Here is a 19,437-nt window from a genome sequence, read left to right as displayed (position 1 = left end):
AGGCAAAGAGGGAAAAATAGAATTGTAAATGTGTGCGTGTGTGTGTGTCGCTTACCTTTTTATATGGTTGCTTTAATGGCAGCCAATAACTTAAGCCTTAAATATATTTTAAGAATTCGTCAGTAGGTAAAGTGAAATATCGCAAACTATGGAAAATATTTCCTAGATAGTATGCATTGATTAACTTCTCTTCGAAGTGATAATATCTAATTATATATTTTATACAAATAGAAAAAAAGGTCATTGATAAGTGACATGAAAAATTGTAGATTGCAAGAACAGAAAATGGGAAAAAATGTTGTAAATAAAATGCATTGATTAATTTCGCTTTTCACTTTGAAGCTATTATTTCTAAAACTTATACGGAGTAAATATAAAATCGTGTTTTATCTCTAGTTCCGTAATTTCTTGTAATATTTAGTTCGTTTCTTAGGCATTCATGATATTTTCTATGTTTTTTTTTAAATTTAGAAGATAAATAAAATAATGCTAATGCAAAACAGGCTCTAAAACCTACAAAGAAATAGTTATAGTTACAGAGCTGCTAGTTATTAATTTTCTAATATCATTGAAAGTAATTTTATATAGAATAATAAAGATAATCGTAGAAGTTATACTTCTGTATGGAAAATTACGCCTACTGCAATCGAGTTTTAGCTGCTTTGGCTGACAAACGGGTAATTTTATATCTTTATGGTATATTTCGAATGTAGTACTTCAAATATATACCAAATATGGCCCTTGGTATATTTTACGTTTGTTCAGTATATTAGTATTTCTGCTTTTATTCAAAATGACTTGTTATACCCGCTACCCATAGGGTAGAAGGGTTTTATAACTTTGTGCCGGCAGGAAATGTATGCAACAGGTAGAAGGAGGCATCTCCGACCCGATGAAGTAGGGTCCGTCTGTTCATATGAAAATATGAATATAAAGCTAGCGTCGCGAATTTTGGTATTTACAATAACAACTATAGTAATTGTGATTCCTGAAAATTTGGTTGCGATCAGATAAAAATTGTCGAAGTTATTAAAGAAATACTTTTGTATGGGCAAAAACGCCTACTTTAGAGAGGTCTTAGTTGCTTTGGCAATCTGATTGCTGACAATCTGGTATATCGTGCTGTCTATGGTATATTTTCAATGGTATATTTGATATACCAAAATACAATTCCCTATATTTTTAGTATTTTTGTAGTATGTTTGGTATATTTTGAGAATAATACCGCAATATTTAGCTTTTATTCAAAATGGGTAGCGGGTATCTCACAGTCAAGCTCACTCGGCTGTAGCTTTCTTACTTGTGTAGTTATAAATCCGGAACTATTCTATAATTTTTTGGTCGAATTCATCTGTCTAATAAGAAGAAGATAAATACACCTTTAGCACCCACTATAATACACTGCTTTGTGTAATTATTAGTAACAAAACTGCATCATTTATGTTAAGATAAGAAACGAATATATGAAGATCATTTCTTAAATTACATTAATATTCAAGGTTCGACTGAAAGGATATTTACAGGATAATCATAAGTTTACTGACTTTTAAGTATTTGCACCTCTATTGAAAGCATCTAGAGACTTAAAATGTACTACATCGAAACAAAAATTAAATGCAATAAAAACAGAAATATTTCCATTCAAAAAATAAATCGCTGCATTAAATTGTCGATCGTTTTATTTTCCAGAACTCAATAATATATAAATAATTACATAATTGAGTCAAATATGGGAATTTCAGCGTTTCAATTTATCACTTCTTCATCGCATCTTTGGGGCGAATTAGCATCTTAACTTCATTAAGTAAAATATAATTGTACCAAACTGTCCCTCAATGTAGACGTGACCCATATGGTGCATTTAAATTACTGCATAAGAAAAAACAAAAATCTATAATTATGTGTATTCCTTCGTAAATAAAAATTTGTAATATTTACCAATAAGAACAAGCATCGTACCACCAGCCACTTTCAGTCCAGACTGCGCAATTACCATCATCACGTTTGTCGTTGTCGTGATCGAATGTTGTGAATTTCATGTTCTCATTGTATCTCATGGCATCCCCAATAATGGTTCCATTGAATTTACCCAAACTCAGTGCATATCCATTATCTTCATCAGATATTTTGAAGTCGTCATAACGAGCGTTGTAGGTACTTCCATCCTCATCAACCATATGTATGTAAAGTTCGAAACGCTGCAAGCTCGTGATACGATGTAATTTCTCTAATCCAAGAAAGAAATCACTTTCAAAAGAACCGAAACCTTTGCGATACGTTGCCCAATCCCTAGTGAAATTCTCATTTCCTCCAACTCGTTGTTGTATTACAATCCATCCAGGTCCAGCTAACTGACTATCGCACAAAACATTGAATAAACCTATGCCAGAGATCTTGAGTTGATTAACTCCTGGATTTCCTCCGAAAGGGATGCATGTTGTGGCACTTAATTTATCAAGTTCAGATTGACTTAGCTTAGTTTCACTTTCTGTTAATTTCAATTGAATATTTTTCTGTCCTTCTCTAAAGTTCTCTGATGTCCCTTTTAATTCGTTGATTTCTGAACGATATAACTGAATAACATGTTCATGCTTTATTAATATAGATTGACTCTTCTCTAATTGCGACTCAAGTGTTTTCTGATGCTCTGTGTTATTCTTAATATTCTCACTAAATCTCTTTATCTTTTCATCTTTTTCAATTAATCTAGAATTAAGATATTTTAATTGAACTTGACAATTTTCTAAGTTGGTGGATTTATCTGTTAGTTGTTCTTTTAAAGAATTAATTTCAGATTCAGATTTATCAACTTTATTTTGACACAATTGCAAATCGTTTTCCCCTTTGATTACTTTGTTTTTATACTCATTTAATAGATCTGCCTCCTTCATGAATGTTTCATGAATTCTTACAATTTCATGATATTTTTCCATAAGATCAGAATTTAATTCACTTATCTGCTTTTCCTTAGTTTCACTTTGTTCTAACTCATTTCTAACCTGCCTGAAGTAATCGAGTAAAGGTCTTGTAGTTATGAAGTCGGCACTGTTCTTCGATTTTTCGGTCTGATTCACACGTCTAATAGGACGAAATACACTTTAATCACTTTTTATTCTTCTTATGTCTTATTATGTCTTTGTTCTCACTTCATCTCCAGTTGTTGTAGCCACCAAGAATATTTGAAGGACAATCAGTAAGAAAACTCCGTTAAATTTTATTCCGGCCATTTTAAATGTTTCGACTGCCCGCAAACAAAATGAATTTGGAACTGAATTTCGTTATTTCGTTAAAGTCATTGATTGTCTGAAGCGGATGTGGATTCCGCTCAATAGATCTGAACGAGAGGGGTCAAGTAATGATAACCTAGAGTCTCGGCCTAGATTCTCTGTCGGCAGAAGAGATTTTAATGTCGGATGAGAAGAGATTTCAATGTCGGATGAGAAGAGATTTCAATGTCGGATGAGGAGAGATTTCAATGGCGAATGATCATCTGTAATTTTTTCTGTTCTATAGGTTCTGTTCTGTTTGCTCCAAGCAGCTTCTTCTTAGAGACCCATCGACAACAACATTGTTTTCAATTTCTTTCAGTCGCGTGTTGACAGTGGGGTCAATCTTCGAAGTACTCGAAATTATGTTCGAATATTTTCAAAACGACAATGGGACTGAGATTAATTAATTAATATATATGCTGGCAACTATTTGGTTAGCAAATTTAAAAACAACAGTATTTGATATGTTTGCTCGCAGATGAAGTTTGTGTCAAACTTTTGCCACGCCCCCTTCCGCTCCCGCAAATCAACAAAAATCGAATAACAAGCGTAAAAGCTAGAGACGTGAATTTTGATATATAAATTTTCTTATATGTAATTTTATATAGAAATTTCAATTAAAAATAAAATATATTTATGTGGCAGTTAGATTAACTTACAGATAAATATGCTGTTAATTAAAGACATCTACGCTGTTAAACTTTCTAATGAGTGACTTAATTAAAAGACTGCAATTTGGTGTTGATATTAATTGCAGGCTTGACCTTCTTCAGATTGCACACTGTTAATGAGATCAGTGCAAGGCTGTTTTGAATGACAAGTTTAATGAGTCGCCAATTAGTTTTTAGCGGCAATTCAAAAATTGAACTAATAAACTGTCTGCAAATTAGCTTATCGATTTGCAATTTATAATAAAATAAAGTAGGAAACCGCAAATTTAAGCAGACAAAAATATTGAATGTTTATTTGCTGTAAATATTTGGCAAAATGTCAGAAAGGACAATTGAATAAACTGCAATTTAGTTTATTAGGAAACTAAATGTTAAACGTGTTTAACTTCAATTTGTTGTGTATTTTGCGTGTCTGTAATTGTAATATCGACGTTTAATAAATTTAAATGTAGTCAACTAACATACAAAGCATAAATAACAAAACACACACTTTGCTGTAGTCTATGCGATTTGCGGCCAACTGAAATTCCGTGCACGATGAGAATCCGCAGCCCACTAAACGGAAGTGCATTCACAAAATTTGCGCAGTACTTCCGGTTTCCGTATAGTGTCTGCTTCTGTGTCACTGCTTCTCTTTCTCTCTCTCTCTCTCTCTCTTTCTGTGTATGTGTGTGTGTGTGTGTGGCATTTGTGTTTGCATTCTTCGTGTGCAACGTAGCAGAAGTTTGATAAATTTCATTTTTGAGTCCAGTCATGGCGAATTTCAAATTTCAAATTTCATACTATTCTATGAAAAATTCATTTTAGTTAGATTATTTTGACGGAATTACTTAATAGCATAAGCAGAAGTTGAACTGCAGTGATGCTCTCTAAATAGTTAATTAAATAAAAGTCACTTTTTCTGTTGAGTAAAGTCTTCAACGAATGATCTAATGATGATATTTCACTGAGCTTATTATTAAACAACACAAAGTTAATCATTCTATTAAGCAATATGAGTTTAACACCAGTCTCTATTCCAAACAGAAGTTGAATAAATTTAATTTTAGAGTCATTTCAGTAGTAGCAAATTGCAAATTTCATTTTCAATGAAAATGTAGCATTCATTTTAGTTAGATTATTTTGAAGGAATTACTTATAAGCAGAAGTTTAACTCTCTAAATAATTTATTAGTAAAAGTCAATTTATATGACGAATGATCTAATGATGAGTTTGTATTGTATTAAGTATAAGATTGTATTAAACAACATGAGTTAAACACGAGTCTCTATTTCAAACAGAAGTTTTTTAAATTCCATTTTAGAGTTCAGTTATAGCGAATATTTCATTTCACTCCTTAGCAAAATGCAAAACTTATTTTCGTTAGAATATTTTGCATATTTACTGAATCCAATAAGCCAAAATTTAATGAATCCAATAAAGTAATGCTGCTCTATGAATAAAAGACCTCTGGGTTATATGCTAAATTAAACTCACTTTATGTGCTAGTAAAGTGTTAACGAATTATCTAATTATGATAAATCATTGATTTTTCTTTTAAATTATTCATCCACAGAGTCGAAGGTTCACGATTTTCGATTGCGATTAGATAAAATTGTAGAACTTATTTAAGAACAAAATTTATATGGCTAAAGACTTGATTAGCTTGACAATCTGACATATGTACTTTGTACTGTATGGTATATTTTCAATATCGGTAGACCAAATTCGCATATTTTAGTATATTTTATAAATAATACCGCACTGTTTTGCTTCAGTATATTAAATTGGTATATTATAATAGAAATACCACATTGGTTTGCATTTATTGAAAATAGGTAGCGGGTATCTCATAGTCGAGCACACTCGACAGTACATCTCTTGTTTCTGAATACATCACATCAACACAAAACTCTATCTCAAACAGAAATTTCATAAATTTTAATTTCCCATTCTCTGTAAAATGCAAAATTCTTTTTTATTGGATTATTTACCGGATTTAATGTATAGACAAGCCAAAAGTTTAACTTTAATTCTGCTCTATAAATAATTCAGAAGGGCTCTGAAAACTAAGCTACATAATGCGAAGTGTTAACTAGAGTTAGAGAAAGTTAGACAAATATTGTTAGATAAATTTAATACAACCATTTAGCTTTTAGAATGAGTTTCAACTGAACTAAATTAATAAGAGACTAAAGTAATTAAAACTAATGATGATACTTCATTGTGTTTTTGACTATATGACTATATATTTAATAGATTGTATATTTGATGAATTCAAATGAATTAAAACTAATTATTACTGATAGATAAAAGCTCTTGTTAACTTATTATTATTAAATTGTATAAAACTAATTAAAATAATAAGAAATTAATTTCAAACGGATCAATATCAATTATTTGATTCACTCTTTGCTTATTTCTGCTGCTTCCCATTTTAATTGAAAATAAAGCTTAGCTAAATGCTATCAGTATAAATTATTGCTTTATTTTCTGCAAGCTTGGTCATCGATACGCAGTTTTTCAATTTGCTACAACCTTTTCAAATAGCAATTTTAATCAAGAGATAATGCACATTGAATCGAAATACAAAAAAAAATACACAGCTTAGGTGAGCTTCGTCTAATTAAAACTATAAATTATGGAATGCTCGTTAAAATTCATTTGGTTGGTGTTCTTTTTTGCAGTAGCATTTTTAATTGCTATTTGTGCAACATATTAAAAGGCAGCCAAACACTTGCAACAATAACAACAACAACAACAACAATAATTGTGCCAGACGCAGTCAGCCTCAGCCTCTGATCTTGTCTCTCTCTCTCTCTCTGTCTTTCTTGCTATCGCAAAAGGTGTGAAAAGTGGGTGGGGGGAAGGGCAATGCATAATTTACCTCATGCTCACACCCGCTGAATGGGATCCAAATATATAATGTGTGGACGTGGCAAACAAGGCAAGGCAAGCGGAAAGAGCGCGCGTCAGAGACTTGTAAAATGTGCAAAATGCAAAAACAGAAAAAAAATACGAAAAAATTGTAAAATGTAAAATGTAAAACGGGAAATAAAAATAATAATAAAAGAAAAAAGTGAGCAAGCAACTCGTATGTGGCATAAGGACAGCAGCAGCATGCACAAAGAGAAAAAGTTTAAACTAAACTCAACTAAATTCAAGCAATGAACTTTACTTTAAAATGTCGTCTGTTTTAGATTAAATTTTTAACATCAAACAGCCAAAAATATATTTTCTTTTCATATTTTATTGCATTACAAAATCTATATTTTATTTAATAACTGATATCTATCAAGAAAGATAAAAAGAATAGTTCGAAGCCTACTAAGAAAGACAAAAACAACAATTTAATTAAAAGACTAGAACGAAAGACAAAAAGAGAACAATTTAAATAGAAACCTAGAAATTTATTCATAAATTTTTGGTGTATTAAGTTTAATTCTGAAATTCAAATGTAATACTTTGGTTCCCTAACTAAATAAATATTCTATTGTAATGCATTTCCAATTAAATTTTTTTTAAGAAAGATAGAAATCTAACTTTAAGTTAAGGAATTCACTTCTGTAATTTCAAATGTCTGAAAATAATAATAATAAAATTATAGATCAAGAATAAAATAAATTGAATTTTCCTATTTTAGTACAAAATTTGATATTTTGATATTTTATTTGACCAAATTTTAAAGTAAAAAGGAAAAATAAATAAATAATAAGAATTTAATAGAAATTATTCGAGTTAAATATCAAGATGTATTAATCTTTTATTTAAACTCAACTAAAGCTATAGACAATTCCGACACCTATCAATTTTTTTCTCTGTGTAGAATGTGGGCTCCTTCGTAGCAGGTGGGCGAAGCGTGTAGGTTGGGGGCGTGGCAAACAGCCAGTGGCAACAGATAATTTCTTTGCTTTTTACATGGCAACACACAGAGACAGAGACAGAGACAGAGAGAGAGAGAGAGAGAGGAGCATTTTCCAATGGATTTTTCGCAAAGTTTCCGGTACGCTCGGCAGCAAATTTATTGAACCATGAAATGTTTGTGAACGTGTCTGGGCAGAGTCAGTATACTAAAAGAGATGCGGCACACAGAGAATCTTGATAGAGGAGGAGAGCAGAGCAGAGAAGAGAAGAGGGGAAACGAGAAGTAGAAAGGAGCAAAACAAGAAAGCTGCCCTAATAATGCTTGTTAGTTGTTGCATCAATTTGATACCCTGTAAATATATAAATTAAGCAAACGTAATCGCTGCTAATGCACAAACTTCAACCGGGTCATTATTAAGTCGTTTACTGTCAAGTTTATAGCTTTTTATTGACTGTTGCTTCAAACTTTATGACTGCACTTTTTTTGCCAGTCATTCTGTTTCCCACTTGCAGCAGTTATTTTAGCTTTGTCATGATACAGAAAGTAAATATTTAGAGTTAACAAACTTAGTTTAACTGCATGACAAACAAGAAAATATCAAAATAGAACATCAAAATAACAAATTTAGTGAAATGAAAATTTAATTTTCTTAACTTACAATTTCCGTATTATTATTTTATGATATGAGAAATAAGAAAAAAATAAATAAACGAAAATAAATTAAATTGAAATACGGTATAAACAAACAAAATAAAATAGAAAACAATAAGTAAGGAACCTAACTAATATTCATTTTCAATAAAACCATATTTTAAAAATATACCAAAAATATAATACTAAAATACTAAAAATCAAGGAATTAAGTAAGAAAATTACCCGCTATCCATTTTAATTAAAACCATCCTTTAGAAAATATACCAAAAATATACTGTAGAAACACTTAAATAAAAAATTAAGAAAGAAAGCTACCCACTACCCAAATTCAATAAAAAATATTAAAAAATATACCCAAAATATACTACAACTTACTCAAATATATCAAAATTATACCAAAAAAACATACAAAATACTAAAATAATAAGAATAAGTAAGAAACCTACCCGCTACACATTTTCAATACAACCATATTCTAAAAATATACCAAAAATATACTACAAATATACTAAAAATCAAATAATTAAGCGAGAAAGTTACCCGCTACCCATTTTAATTAAAACCATCCTTTAGAAAATATACCATAAAAATATTTCAATAAAAGAATTAAGAAAGAAAGCTACCACTGTCCAAATTCAATAAAAACAATATTTAAAAATTATATCCAAAATATACTACTAATTACTTAAATGTATCAAAAATATACCAAAGATACATACAAAATACTAAAATAATAAGAATAAGTAGGAAAGCTAGCCGCTACTCATATTCAATAAAGCCATCTTCTAAGAATATACCAAAATTATAGATAATTTTATCTTAATAATATTAAAATATACCGAAAGCTGCAGTTTCTGCGGTTGGTGATGACTCCTTCTGCTTGTTACATATATTTCCGTAAGTTTTATAATACTTATGTATACATAAATTATTTTCATTATTCATCAAAAAAAGGGTATTTCAATGTCTTCATAACACAAAAATAGCAGCTACTGAATTTCTTGCTTTCATTTCTCTTCCATGTGGAAACGATGAAGCAAAGCATCGTCTCCTTCTTCAAATTTGCACTTGTTTTTGCTTTGGAAATTGTTTGGTTGAGCTTTTTATTTAACGCATCAATGGCCACTTGGCTATTGGCTATATGCTATTTTGGCCCTGGGATCTCGTCGTGGTCAATTGCAGAGCCAAAAGGGTTGTGTTTGTTATTGTTATTGTTATTGCCAAAGCTCCCGCTGCTGCAACTGTTTCTGATTCTGATTCTAGTTGTTGTTGTTGTTGCAGCTAGTCGTTTTATTGTTGCTTTTGTGAGTGTATAACTGCCACATGGCTCATAATTTTTCATTGCGATTTCAGTTTGCTTTTTCTTCCTCCTTCGTTTTGAGACATAAAAAATTGATGCAGGCTTCGATTTGATTGGATTTTGATATCCTATCGATGTGTATTGAATTGCATTGCCTTAGATAAAGCAAAGGGGGGGGCGAAGCATGGAAACTCTTTTGCCTTTAAATTTACCTGTGACTAAAGTGTATGCTTTTGAAATTAATTGGATACTATTAATTTTTCATTGCCAAATTGATATTTGGATTCAATATGAGCTCAGCAATTTATATTGTTGTAAGATTGCTTCAGATAAATTGAAAAAAGTTTAATAATCTTTTTCAAGAGCTTTATGAAACTTCAAGTTAAATCTGTTAAAAGTTTTACAGATTTACAACTCCGATTTCAACGCATTCATTTCATTTAATCTGTATACAAATCTAAATTGTGTATGCATATTGAATTTCTAAGCGCATTCCAAAAATGAATTTATGGTTTCCTTATTTATTACATGGGTTGTGGAATATCTAAAGCAGTTATTGTAATAAAATACGTTGCTTAATATTTAGTTTTCATTTAGTTTTCAGTTATGTAGTAAAATACGTTTACCTAATATTTAGTTTTCGTTCAGTTCTCAATTTTCATGCTTGTTTTTTGTGCTTTACGTTATGGTTATACAAAATATTTAAGAAAACTACAGTTTAGTGTGTTCGACTGTGAGATATACTCTCTAATCATTTTTAATAAAACCATATGGTACAAATAAATACAATTAATGCTCCGAAGGCTTTATTTGGTATATGAATATAGTACTAAAATCAATATATATCATAAAGTACAAAATATGCCTGCAGCAACCATATACAATTATAAAATATGAAAGTTATTTCTTAAATAACTTTTACAATTATTATATAATGGCAATCATATTGTTGAGGAATCAAAATGACTATAAAGATTAAGGTAGCACTTATAGTCGCTAAGATCTACCATAGGCTCTCATTCGGAAAGACAAAGACAGACAGACGGACAAACGGCAAGAATACATACATTTGTTGTAGGCACAATATTAAAATACTCTTTTGCCTTATGGGCAGCGGGTATATAAATATCATGACTATATAGAAGTTATTAAAGTTGAAGTTATGAAAGAAATATTTTTGTATGGGCTCTTAGGTGCTTTTGGCTGACACTCTGTAGTATATCTTGAATGTAGCATCATATAAATATACCAAATATACCATTTGTTGTATTCTTAGTGTTTTTGTGGTATATTATTTTGGAATATTTTGATTTTATTCAAAATGAGTAGCGGGTATCTCACAGTCGAGCACACTCGACTGTAGCTTTCTTACTTGATTGTTTTTTCTTTCTTTCAGCAGGGAAAAATGTGTAGGCTTAAAATATTTCATTTTCTTGAAATGCTATTTAAAATTTAATTTTTTGTAAACGATCTTATAAGTATGCAAATCAAAATTTCTTTAAAGTTTATTTTCTTTCCTGTAGAAAAAAGTGTAAATTTTGTAAAAATGTATTTCGCAAGAGGAACTTTGGGAATGGTAAAATTTAGTTTATTAATAAACTAAAGTAATTTACAATCATTATAATTTGCTAAGCTGTTGCGTATGATGCAAGTGAATAGTTTTGTTAGAAATGCATATAGAACTATTAAGTTTAAATTTTGAATACCCCTGAAGGGGGGGCTAAAATCTTTAGAGAAAATATTTAGGAAAACTTAGTTAGAAAACTTTGTAGAAATAACTTGGTTGAAACAATTTGGAGTTGGTAAATTTGTTAATAGGAGATGACGCAAGTCCCGTTAGCTGTGACGAGGAAACTGAGCGAAAGAGATGGATGAAGTAGGAGTAAGAGAGATGGATCAAAGAATGTTGAAAATGCGTGAAAATCCGGTAGAGAAATGAAAGTTCGTTGAGCTGAACGGCTTTAGTTTTATATTTTGATTTTGATTTTGTTGTTTTGTCAGCTTTTTTGACCCGCACTTGTGCTTGGCTAATTCAATTAAACACTTTTGCTCACTTTTGCCCAGAGTCTAGCTTCATCTGCCGCAGCGCAATTCCGAAATGAATTCGAGTTTCAAGAGGGAGAGAGGGACAGAGAGAGGGGAAGGAGACTTGTGAATGGGGCATAGATGAATTGGGGGCTGGCTTTTTGCAACTTGTTCACCTATTGATCGCCTTATTCAATTATTTGCGCCGCCATTCATGGCCGACTAAACCCGCAGCCCTCAGTCCCCTCAGTCCCCCTCGCCTCCCCCGCATCGCGAATCCGACACCAATTTGGCGCTGGCCTCGCTGGCTAACAAAAAGCGGGCAGACAAAGGCGACAGTTGCCAGCTGCCCCCCTCCCCATCCCCTCCCCACAAGCAGAATGATGCAACTCGGCATTTCTATGGATGCTTTTGGAAAACGGCTACGAAATCCGTGGCATGGCATTGCTTTGCACAATGCGCCCACCTCGCTTCGCCGCCTTCACCTCTCCTCTCCCTCCTTTTGGTGCGTTGCACTTTTCATGCATCAATTTTGAGCTTGAGCGTAGCATTTTTGCCAGCCAAGCCTGGTCAAGGACCGACAAAAATGCCGTAAACTAAATTCAATTAGAGTTGCCCATTTCTTTCATTCATGCCGTCTCACTCTCTCCTATCTTCCTCTCTCTCTCTCTCTCTCTCTTCGTGGCTGTCACAATGAATTACATTTACATAGTGCTGGACGAAGCAAAGAATTGACGACGAGCTCGTAAATGATTTCAGCATTTTGCAACATGTGTAAGAAGCAACCCGAAAAAAGAATGGGAGAATGGAAAATTGATTTGATTAAACGTTGCTCGCTGCATTCGGCAACAAGTGTGCATCCAAATGAGCCCGTTAAGTGATTGGGTGTGGCACGTCAGTTGGTCAACTAGTCAGTCAGTCAGTCAGTCAGTCAACCATTCAGTTAGTCAGTCAGTCAGTTAGTCAGTCTGTCACTCATTCAGACAGTTAGACAGTTTGTCTGGCTCTTGCAGCACTCCCAATTCAGTTAGTTCGTCGGATTGATTGCGAATCACGGACAGTTTCGAATTTATCTAAAGGGCATGACTCCTGGATGAATTTGCAAGTGCACTAAGGTGTGATATATTAAATTAAGCTTTAAGTTTAGAGATGAAAGCAGACCAAAGCGTTGCCTTTATAGTATAAACTGTGAGAGACTTTGTCCTTTTAAAGTTGGATTTCAAACATAAATCATTGTTGAAAGTATTCAAATATTGTGATTACAAATGTGTTGCAAAATATAATGCAGTACCCTAAAAAAATGACCAGTTTCTAAACTCAGTTTTGTTCTTAAAGTAAGACCACATTAAGAACACATTTTTAAAATTAAGAACATTAGTCATTAAATATAATATAATGTAGTATTTTGTTTATCTTAAAAGAAGATTTTTGGTCTTACAACTAAATGATTTTTTCCTCTTATTAATAAGTACTTTTATCTAATATCAAATGTTCTTGAAATCAAAATGTGCCTTTTAATTTTAAGATTTTTACAATCTTGACGCACTTTTTAGACCAAAATTCTTAGTACTAAGAACTTTTTAAAACTTTTTTAACAGTGTGTACATATTTTTTGTTTAGTACAAAAATAAAGTTGTTGTAAAGCCATTTATTTATATTGTAATAAAGCCGATCATAATATTAATATTATCTGCAAATATAGCATAGATAAATAATGCTATAAAATCAAGAGAAATTGCTTTAGTCAAGATGAAATCATATTTAAATTAAATAAAAGAGATAGAGAGACAATTTAATCATAATTTTGAATTAAATATTCCGGCAATAAGATTGTTTTAACGACATAAAATATCCATAATTCAAGAACGCACGAAAGTCACAATTTAATTTACCATAAGTAAGTTCAATCGGCAATAAGTCTTCTGAAAAGCAATCTCAATAAATATCAACTTCAAGCACTTACTTCCTGGAGCTTAACATTTTATCAGACTCAAACACAAATCAGTTGCAAACGGAAATACAAAGCGGGAATCAGATAAAGTTGTCATCTTGTCAATGTGCAGCAATAATCTAATCAATTTGTATAAACTGCAAAAAAAAACTTGAAAATTTAAAATAATACTCGTATTTGTGTGGTAAATTGAAAATCTAACAATATTTATTTCTATGCGAATATATATTTTCATTTCATTTTCAATTGATAAAATGAAATTCGTTAGTAAAAAAGGTGCAGAATAAACAGAGTTTGCAATATGTACTACAATAATAGGATATTCTCAGATAATAGCAAATTGCAATTTGTTGGCAGCTTGTGGACTCAGCTGTAGGCAGATGAGCTTAAACTGGATAAATATACTGTGTGTTATATGCACGTTTAAATTAAATGCCTTTTAATAAAGTACAAAAGTGTGGGAGGAGGCAGGAGGAAGCTCATAAAGTAGCTCGTAAGCTGCTTTAGTTATGCCCACATAGGAACTCCATTAAAAAAATGTACCGAAAACTGCACAGCACAAGAGTGTGTGTAAGTGTTGTTATCTGGTTGTGGGAGTGTGTGTTGTGATATGGGGAATTTATGGGATTTGCTTAAAGTAAATTGTAACGGATTTAAAACGAAGCACTCACCCGCAGCAGCCACTAACTAAAATAGCTGTCTGGCGACGTGTGTGTTAGCAAAACAAAAACAGAAGCAAAACAAGTTAGAAAGCTGCTGTCGAGTTTGCTCAACTGTCAGTTACATGGCAAAATGGCGTGGCAAATACTATTAAATAAACGGATTAAAAATATATATAAACCAGCAAAACGTGAGAATATTTAAACTTACGTTAAATTTGAGTGTGTATATAGAATTTTATAGCACTAGCTTTGAATGTCAATCAAATATTGGTGTTTTTAGGCACGGACGGACAGACAGCCGGAAAGTTTGATGGCATTAAATTGAGTCTTTTTTCAATATTAATTCGATTTTTCTATACCATTTACTGCACTACTATTTCTTACATACAACACTTCTCTTCAGCACTACTACAGGGTATTTTTTGGTAACAACAAGAGCAACAGAAACGGAAAGGAAACACAGAAGTAAATCCGTTGTGGAAGCTTTAGCAGCAGCCACGACCACGCAGCTGATAAACTTTGCTGCATACTTTGCGGCGTTGTTAAATATGTAGACACGCACACAGTGCACAGCAGACAGCTTTTAACACACATGCATGCACACAGTCAGCTGCTGGCTGCAATGTAATTCAGTTTAACACAAACACACAAAGTGGAGGAGTGGGAGTGGAAGTGAGAGTAGGAGATAGCAGATGAGTGTGAGGGAGATGCAATTTTACATGCAGCTAGCTGAGCTACGTCGCCTTTTTACATATTTACAACTTAATGCCCTGCCCAGTGTCTGTCTATGTATGTGTGTGTGTGTGTAAGAGCTTAACTTTGCATGCTACAAATAATTAAAGCATAAAATAAGGTGCCAGAGACAGTGCGCAGGCAGAGAGACATAGAGAGGGGCCAGAAATTGTCATCGTCATCGTATCATAAAAGACACCCAAATGCCTTTGATGCACTCCACGAGGCGGAGCGACCGCCACAGCAGAAGAAGCAGCAGCAGCAACAGCAGCTGCCACATGTAGCAAGAGTACATTGTCTCTATTTCAGCAGCTGCTTAGTGCTCTGTGTGCTCTGGTTGCTCTCTCATGTCCTGTCTGCTCTGCTCTTAATTGAATATTTTAATGCAAATTTAATGGTTTGGGTTCCATGCTTACATTTAATTTTCGTCTTCAAGTTTTGCCATCTTCAAAGTGTGTCCTGTGTCCGTCCTCCGTGTGTCCTCTGATGCTCATTTCCAATTTAAGTGCATCGTGTCATATGCAGCACAAAAAACTTTATGATGTCTCCCAGTTGGCAGATCCTTTTGCTGCTGCTTGCTGCTTGCACTCAACGTAAATGTTAAATGAGCAGCTGCCGTTTTTCTGTGCTGCTTATCACAATAAGCATGCAACTTTAATGCACCTCTAAACTTTTCACTCGCCTCTCTGCATATCGATATAAATAAACAGTGGGTGTTGTCGTAGCTCTGGATAACTATTATCTTTCGTTTTGCCATCCAATCGTTCTTTTGCCAGCTACCTGCTGCTACTATTATGCAATAACCCGCTGGCAAAGCAAACAAATAGATCCCTCGATCCGGGTGAATAACAAAAAAAAAAAAAAGAGAGAAATAGACTACAATAGAACGTGGAGCAACTGAAGTGTCACATGAAACGCTTTTAATTGCATTTTTTGTTCTGCCTTCGCTTGCTTTGTACGCTTTGCCATCATCGGTAAACAAGCACACAACAAACAGATAAAAAAAAGTGGGAAAACTAGGTTAGACTCTGAGATACCTGAACCTTTTTTTAGGGATATTGTTCAAATGAAACCATGCAATAATCATGGATTGAAGTTTTTGACGAATATTATTTATTAACAAATTATGACAGTTAGTAGCAACTATATTAATTAAATATACTGCATCTCATCGGTAAACAAGCACCAAGAAACAGATAAAAAAAGTCGGAAAATTAGGTTAGACTCTGAGATACCAAAACCAACTTTTTAGTATAAATGAAACTATGCATTCAACAAGTTTTTGAGTTTTGGCTGAATATTCTTAATTTATTAATTAAAGTTATTTATTCATGTGAATAATTACGAAAGTTAGCAGAAAGTTCTTCAATTCTGTAATTAACTTTGGTGCTTTTTAAAATTATTGTCAACCATAGTATAAGGACTTTCACTTTAATTGTTTCTAAGAATTAAGAACTAAGAAGAACTAAGAATTAAGAACTAAGATGAACATGAATTGAATATTTACTTTTACTTTTGAGAATGAAAGAGGTGGACAAACAATACCAAGAAACAGCAGTGTAGTACTTGTAAATAGATGAAATTTTATTATTCTTTCAAAGAATTGATTATAATGTTTGCCAGTGCTAACAATTCAGCCATCTGCTATGTAATGAAGTATTCTCCATATGCGAAAAAGTGAAAAACATATACCAAAACAATTTTTTAACTTGAATAAATAAGAATCTCTATGCTTACCAAACATTTTTAATAAAGATGAATCTTATGTCTTATTATAATTGTTTCATTACGATATAAATTTAAAATTAAGTTTCGAATTAGACATATTAACTTATTATCAGCATTATTATGAAGACTCAATAGTTTTTAAGAGTTAGTTATTTTCTGTTGACTATGAGCATAGCAAAAATTCGTGTTACCTCAATGAAGATAATAATTTATTTTTAGAATGCAACAATTGAGCATGAAAATACCCTTTTCACTCTTGTGTATACTCCGTATAACAACAATTGTCCATCTTTAGTGTTGCCATTTACAGAGCTCTAGTATCTGCATCTGGGCTTTGTATCTGCAGACAGCAGCGCATCGATTGCAGTCAGGTCAGGTCGTAAATATAATTGCCATTCGGCTTCGTTTAGTTGCTGTGATTTATGCGAGTGCCCCGATAAAGTTACCAAACTTCTTGTCACACTATAACTTATAAGGCCACTCTCACCTCGCTTCACAGTGCTTCATAGTAACAGATGACTCTCCCTCTCCCTTTCCCTCTCCCTTTATGTTCACTGAGCAGACACATACACGTATTTTTTTATGGCTGCAAACTTGAATCCACATAAATATTGTCTCCAACTTTAAGGGAATTCCCTCTCCCGATTATGAGTTGGCTGGAAGTACCAAAATAAGAAAAAGTTCTACTGACTTTTATAGGCACAAGTGTGGAAGTGTCCAACAAGTAAACAGCGTTTAAAGTGGCTCCAAATGTTCTTTTAAAGACACACTTACTATTAGTTACAAAAAACTGTCAAAAGAAACTTTGGTAGCATTAATATTCCTGATTCTCCCAACAACTCTTAACACACACAATTATTTATTTGAAGGAATGTAATTTTGAATAAGCGCCCATTTTGAATAAGGGTAAAACAGAGCGGTGTTATAAATAATATATAGCAAATTATTACTCCACAAAAAGAAAAAATAAAGAAAGCTACAGTCGACTGCTCGACTGCTCGACTGTGAGATACCCCGCTACCCATTTGTGCCGGCAGGAAATGTATGTAACAGGTAGAAGGAGGCATCTCCGACCCTATAAAGTATATATATTCTTGATCAGCGTCAACAGCCGAGACGATATAGCCATGTCCGTCTGTGTGTCTGTCCGTCTGTCCGTATGAAACACTGGATCTCAGAGACTATAAGAGATAGAGCTATAATAACCCTACAAATAAACAAAAATCAACCGTATGGGTAGCGGGTATAAATACTTTTGTATGGGCAAAAACGCCTACTTACTAGAGATCATATTTGCTTTGGGTAACAATCTGGTATATCTTGCACTCGAGCACACTCGACTGTAGCTTTCTTACTTGTTAATGATTTGTCGGGTGGAAGTGAGCGTGGCCAAAATTTGAAACAAACTTGATCTGCGTGCAAACATAACAAATGCCGTTGAAAAAAAATTATTATTATACCTGTTACATACATTTCCTGCCGGCACAAAGTTATAATACCCTTCTACCCTATAACTCTTATTAATTTAATCAAGTTGTTTTAAAATTTGCTAACCAAATAGTTGTTAAGAAAAACTCAGTCCCATTGTCGTTTTGAAAGTATTCGAGCATAATTTCGTCAACACGCGACTGAAAGAAATTGAAAACAATGTTGTTGTCGATGGGTCTTCAAGAAGAAGCTGCTTGGAGCAAACAGAACAGAACCTATTGCTATAAATTTTTTATATTTTTATTTTGTTTATTTTTTCGAATTTAAGAAAAATACAGACAATCATCCGACATTGAAATCTCTTCTCATCCGACATTGAAATTTCTTCTGCCGAAAGAGAATCTAGGCCGAGACTCTAGATTATCATTACTTGACCTCTCTCGTTCAGATCTATTGAGCGGAATCCACATCCGCTTCAGATTTTCAATGACTTTAACGAAATAACGAAATTCAGTTCCAAATTCATTTTGTTTGAGGGCAGTCGAAACATTTAAAATGTGCAGAATAAAATTTAACGGAGTTTTCTTACTGATGGTTCTTCAAATATTCTTGGTGGCTACAACAACTGGAGATGAAGTGAGATCAAAGACATAATACTGAGAAGAATAAAGAGTGATTAAAGTGTATACCTTTTCTTCCTAACAGACGCATGAATCAGACCAAAAAACTGTGAAACCGTTGATCGATATTATTAGACAGCTCAGAAATAAGTTAGAACAAAGTGAAACTAAGGAAAAGCAGATAAGTGAATTAAATTCTGATCTTATGGAAAAATATTATGAAATTGTAAGAATTCATGAAACATTCATGAAGGAGGCAGCTCTATTAAATGAGTATAAAAACAAAGTAATCAAAGGGGGAAAACGATTTTCAATTGTGTCAAAATAAGGTTGATAAATCTGAATCTGAAATTAATTCAAAACAAAATATGATTCTTAAATTAATTAGAACAACTAACAGATAAATCCACCAACTTAGAAAATTGCCAAGTTCAATTAAAATCTGTTAATTCTAGATTAATTGAAAAAGATGAAAATATAAAGAGATTGAGTGAGAATTTAAAAAATAACACAGAACATCAGAAAACACTTGATATGAAATTAGAAGAGAGTA

The 19,437-nt window shown here is 32.7% G+C and overlaps 2 protein-coding genes across 3 annotated transcripts in view; one reads left to right on the top strand and one right to left on the bottom strand.

Moving 5' to 3' along the window:
• Positions 1–19,437, top strand: part of LOC132783606 (guanine nucleotide-binding protein subunit gamma-e) — a 78,013-nt gene that overhangs the window by 6,442 nt on the left and 52,134 nt on the right. The gene's annotated exons all lie outside the window — the stretch shown is intronic.
• LOC132793986 (fibroleukin-like) lies at positions 1,661–3,306 on the bottom strand. Its single transcript, XM_060804189.1, has 3 exons — positions 3,147–3,306; positions 1,939–3,078; positions 1,661–1,869 (listed from the first exon to the last, which is right to left on the bottom strand). Exons 1-3 carry the CDS (start codon positions 3,149–3,151, stop codon positions 1,833–1,835), a joined length of 1,182 nt encoding a protein of 393 aa, XP_060660172.1. The 5' UTR covers positions 3,152–3,306; the 3' UTR covers positions 1,661–1,832.

This window comes from Drosophila nasuta, chromosome 2L, assembly GCF_023558535.2.
Source record: "Drosophila nasuta strain 15112-1781.00 chromosome 2L, ASM2355853v1, whole genome shotgun sequence".
In the NCBI taxonomy this organism is placed as follows: Eukaryota; Metazoa; Arthropoda; class Insecta; order Diptera; family Drosophilidae; genus Drosophila; species Drosophila nasuta.
The sequence above is the reverse complement of the archived record's forward strand: the minus strand, read 5'-3'. Positions and strand labels throughout refer to the sequence as shown.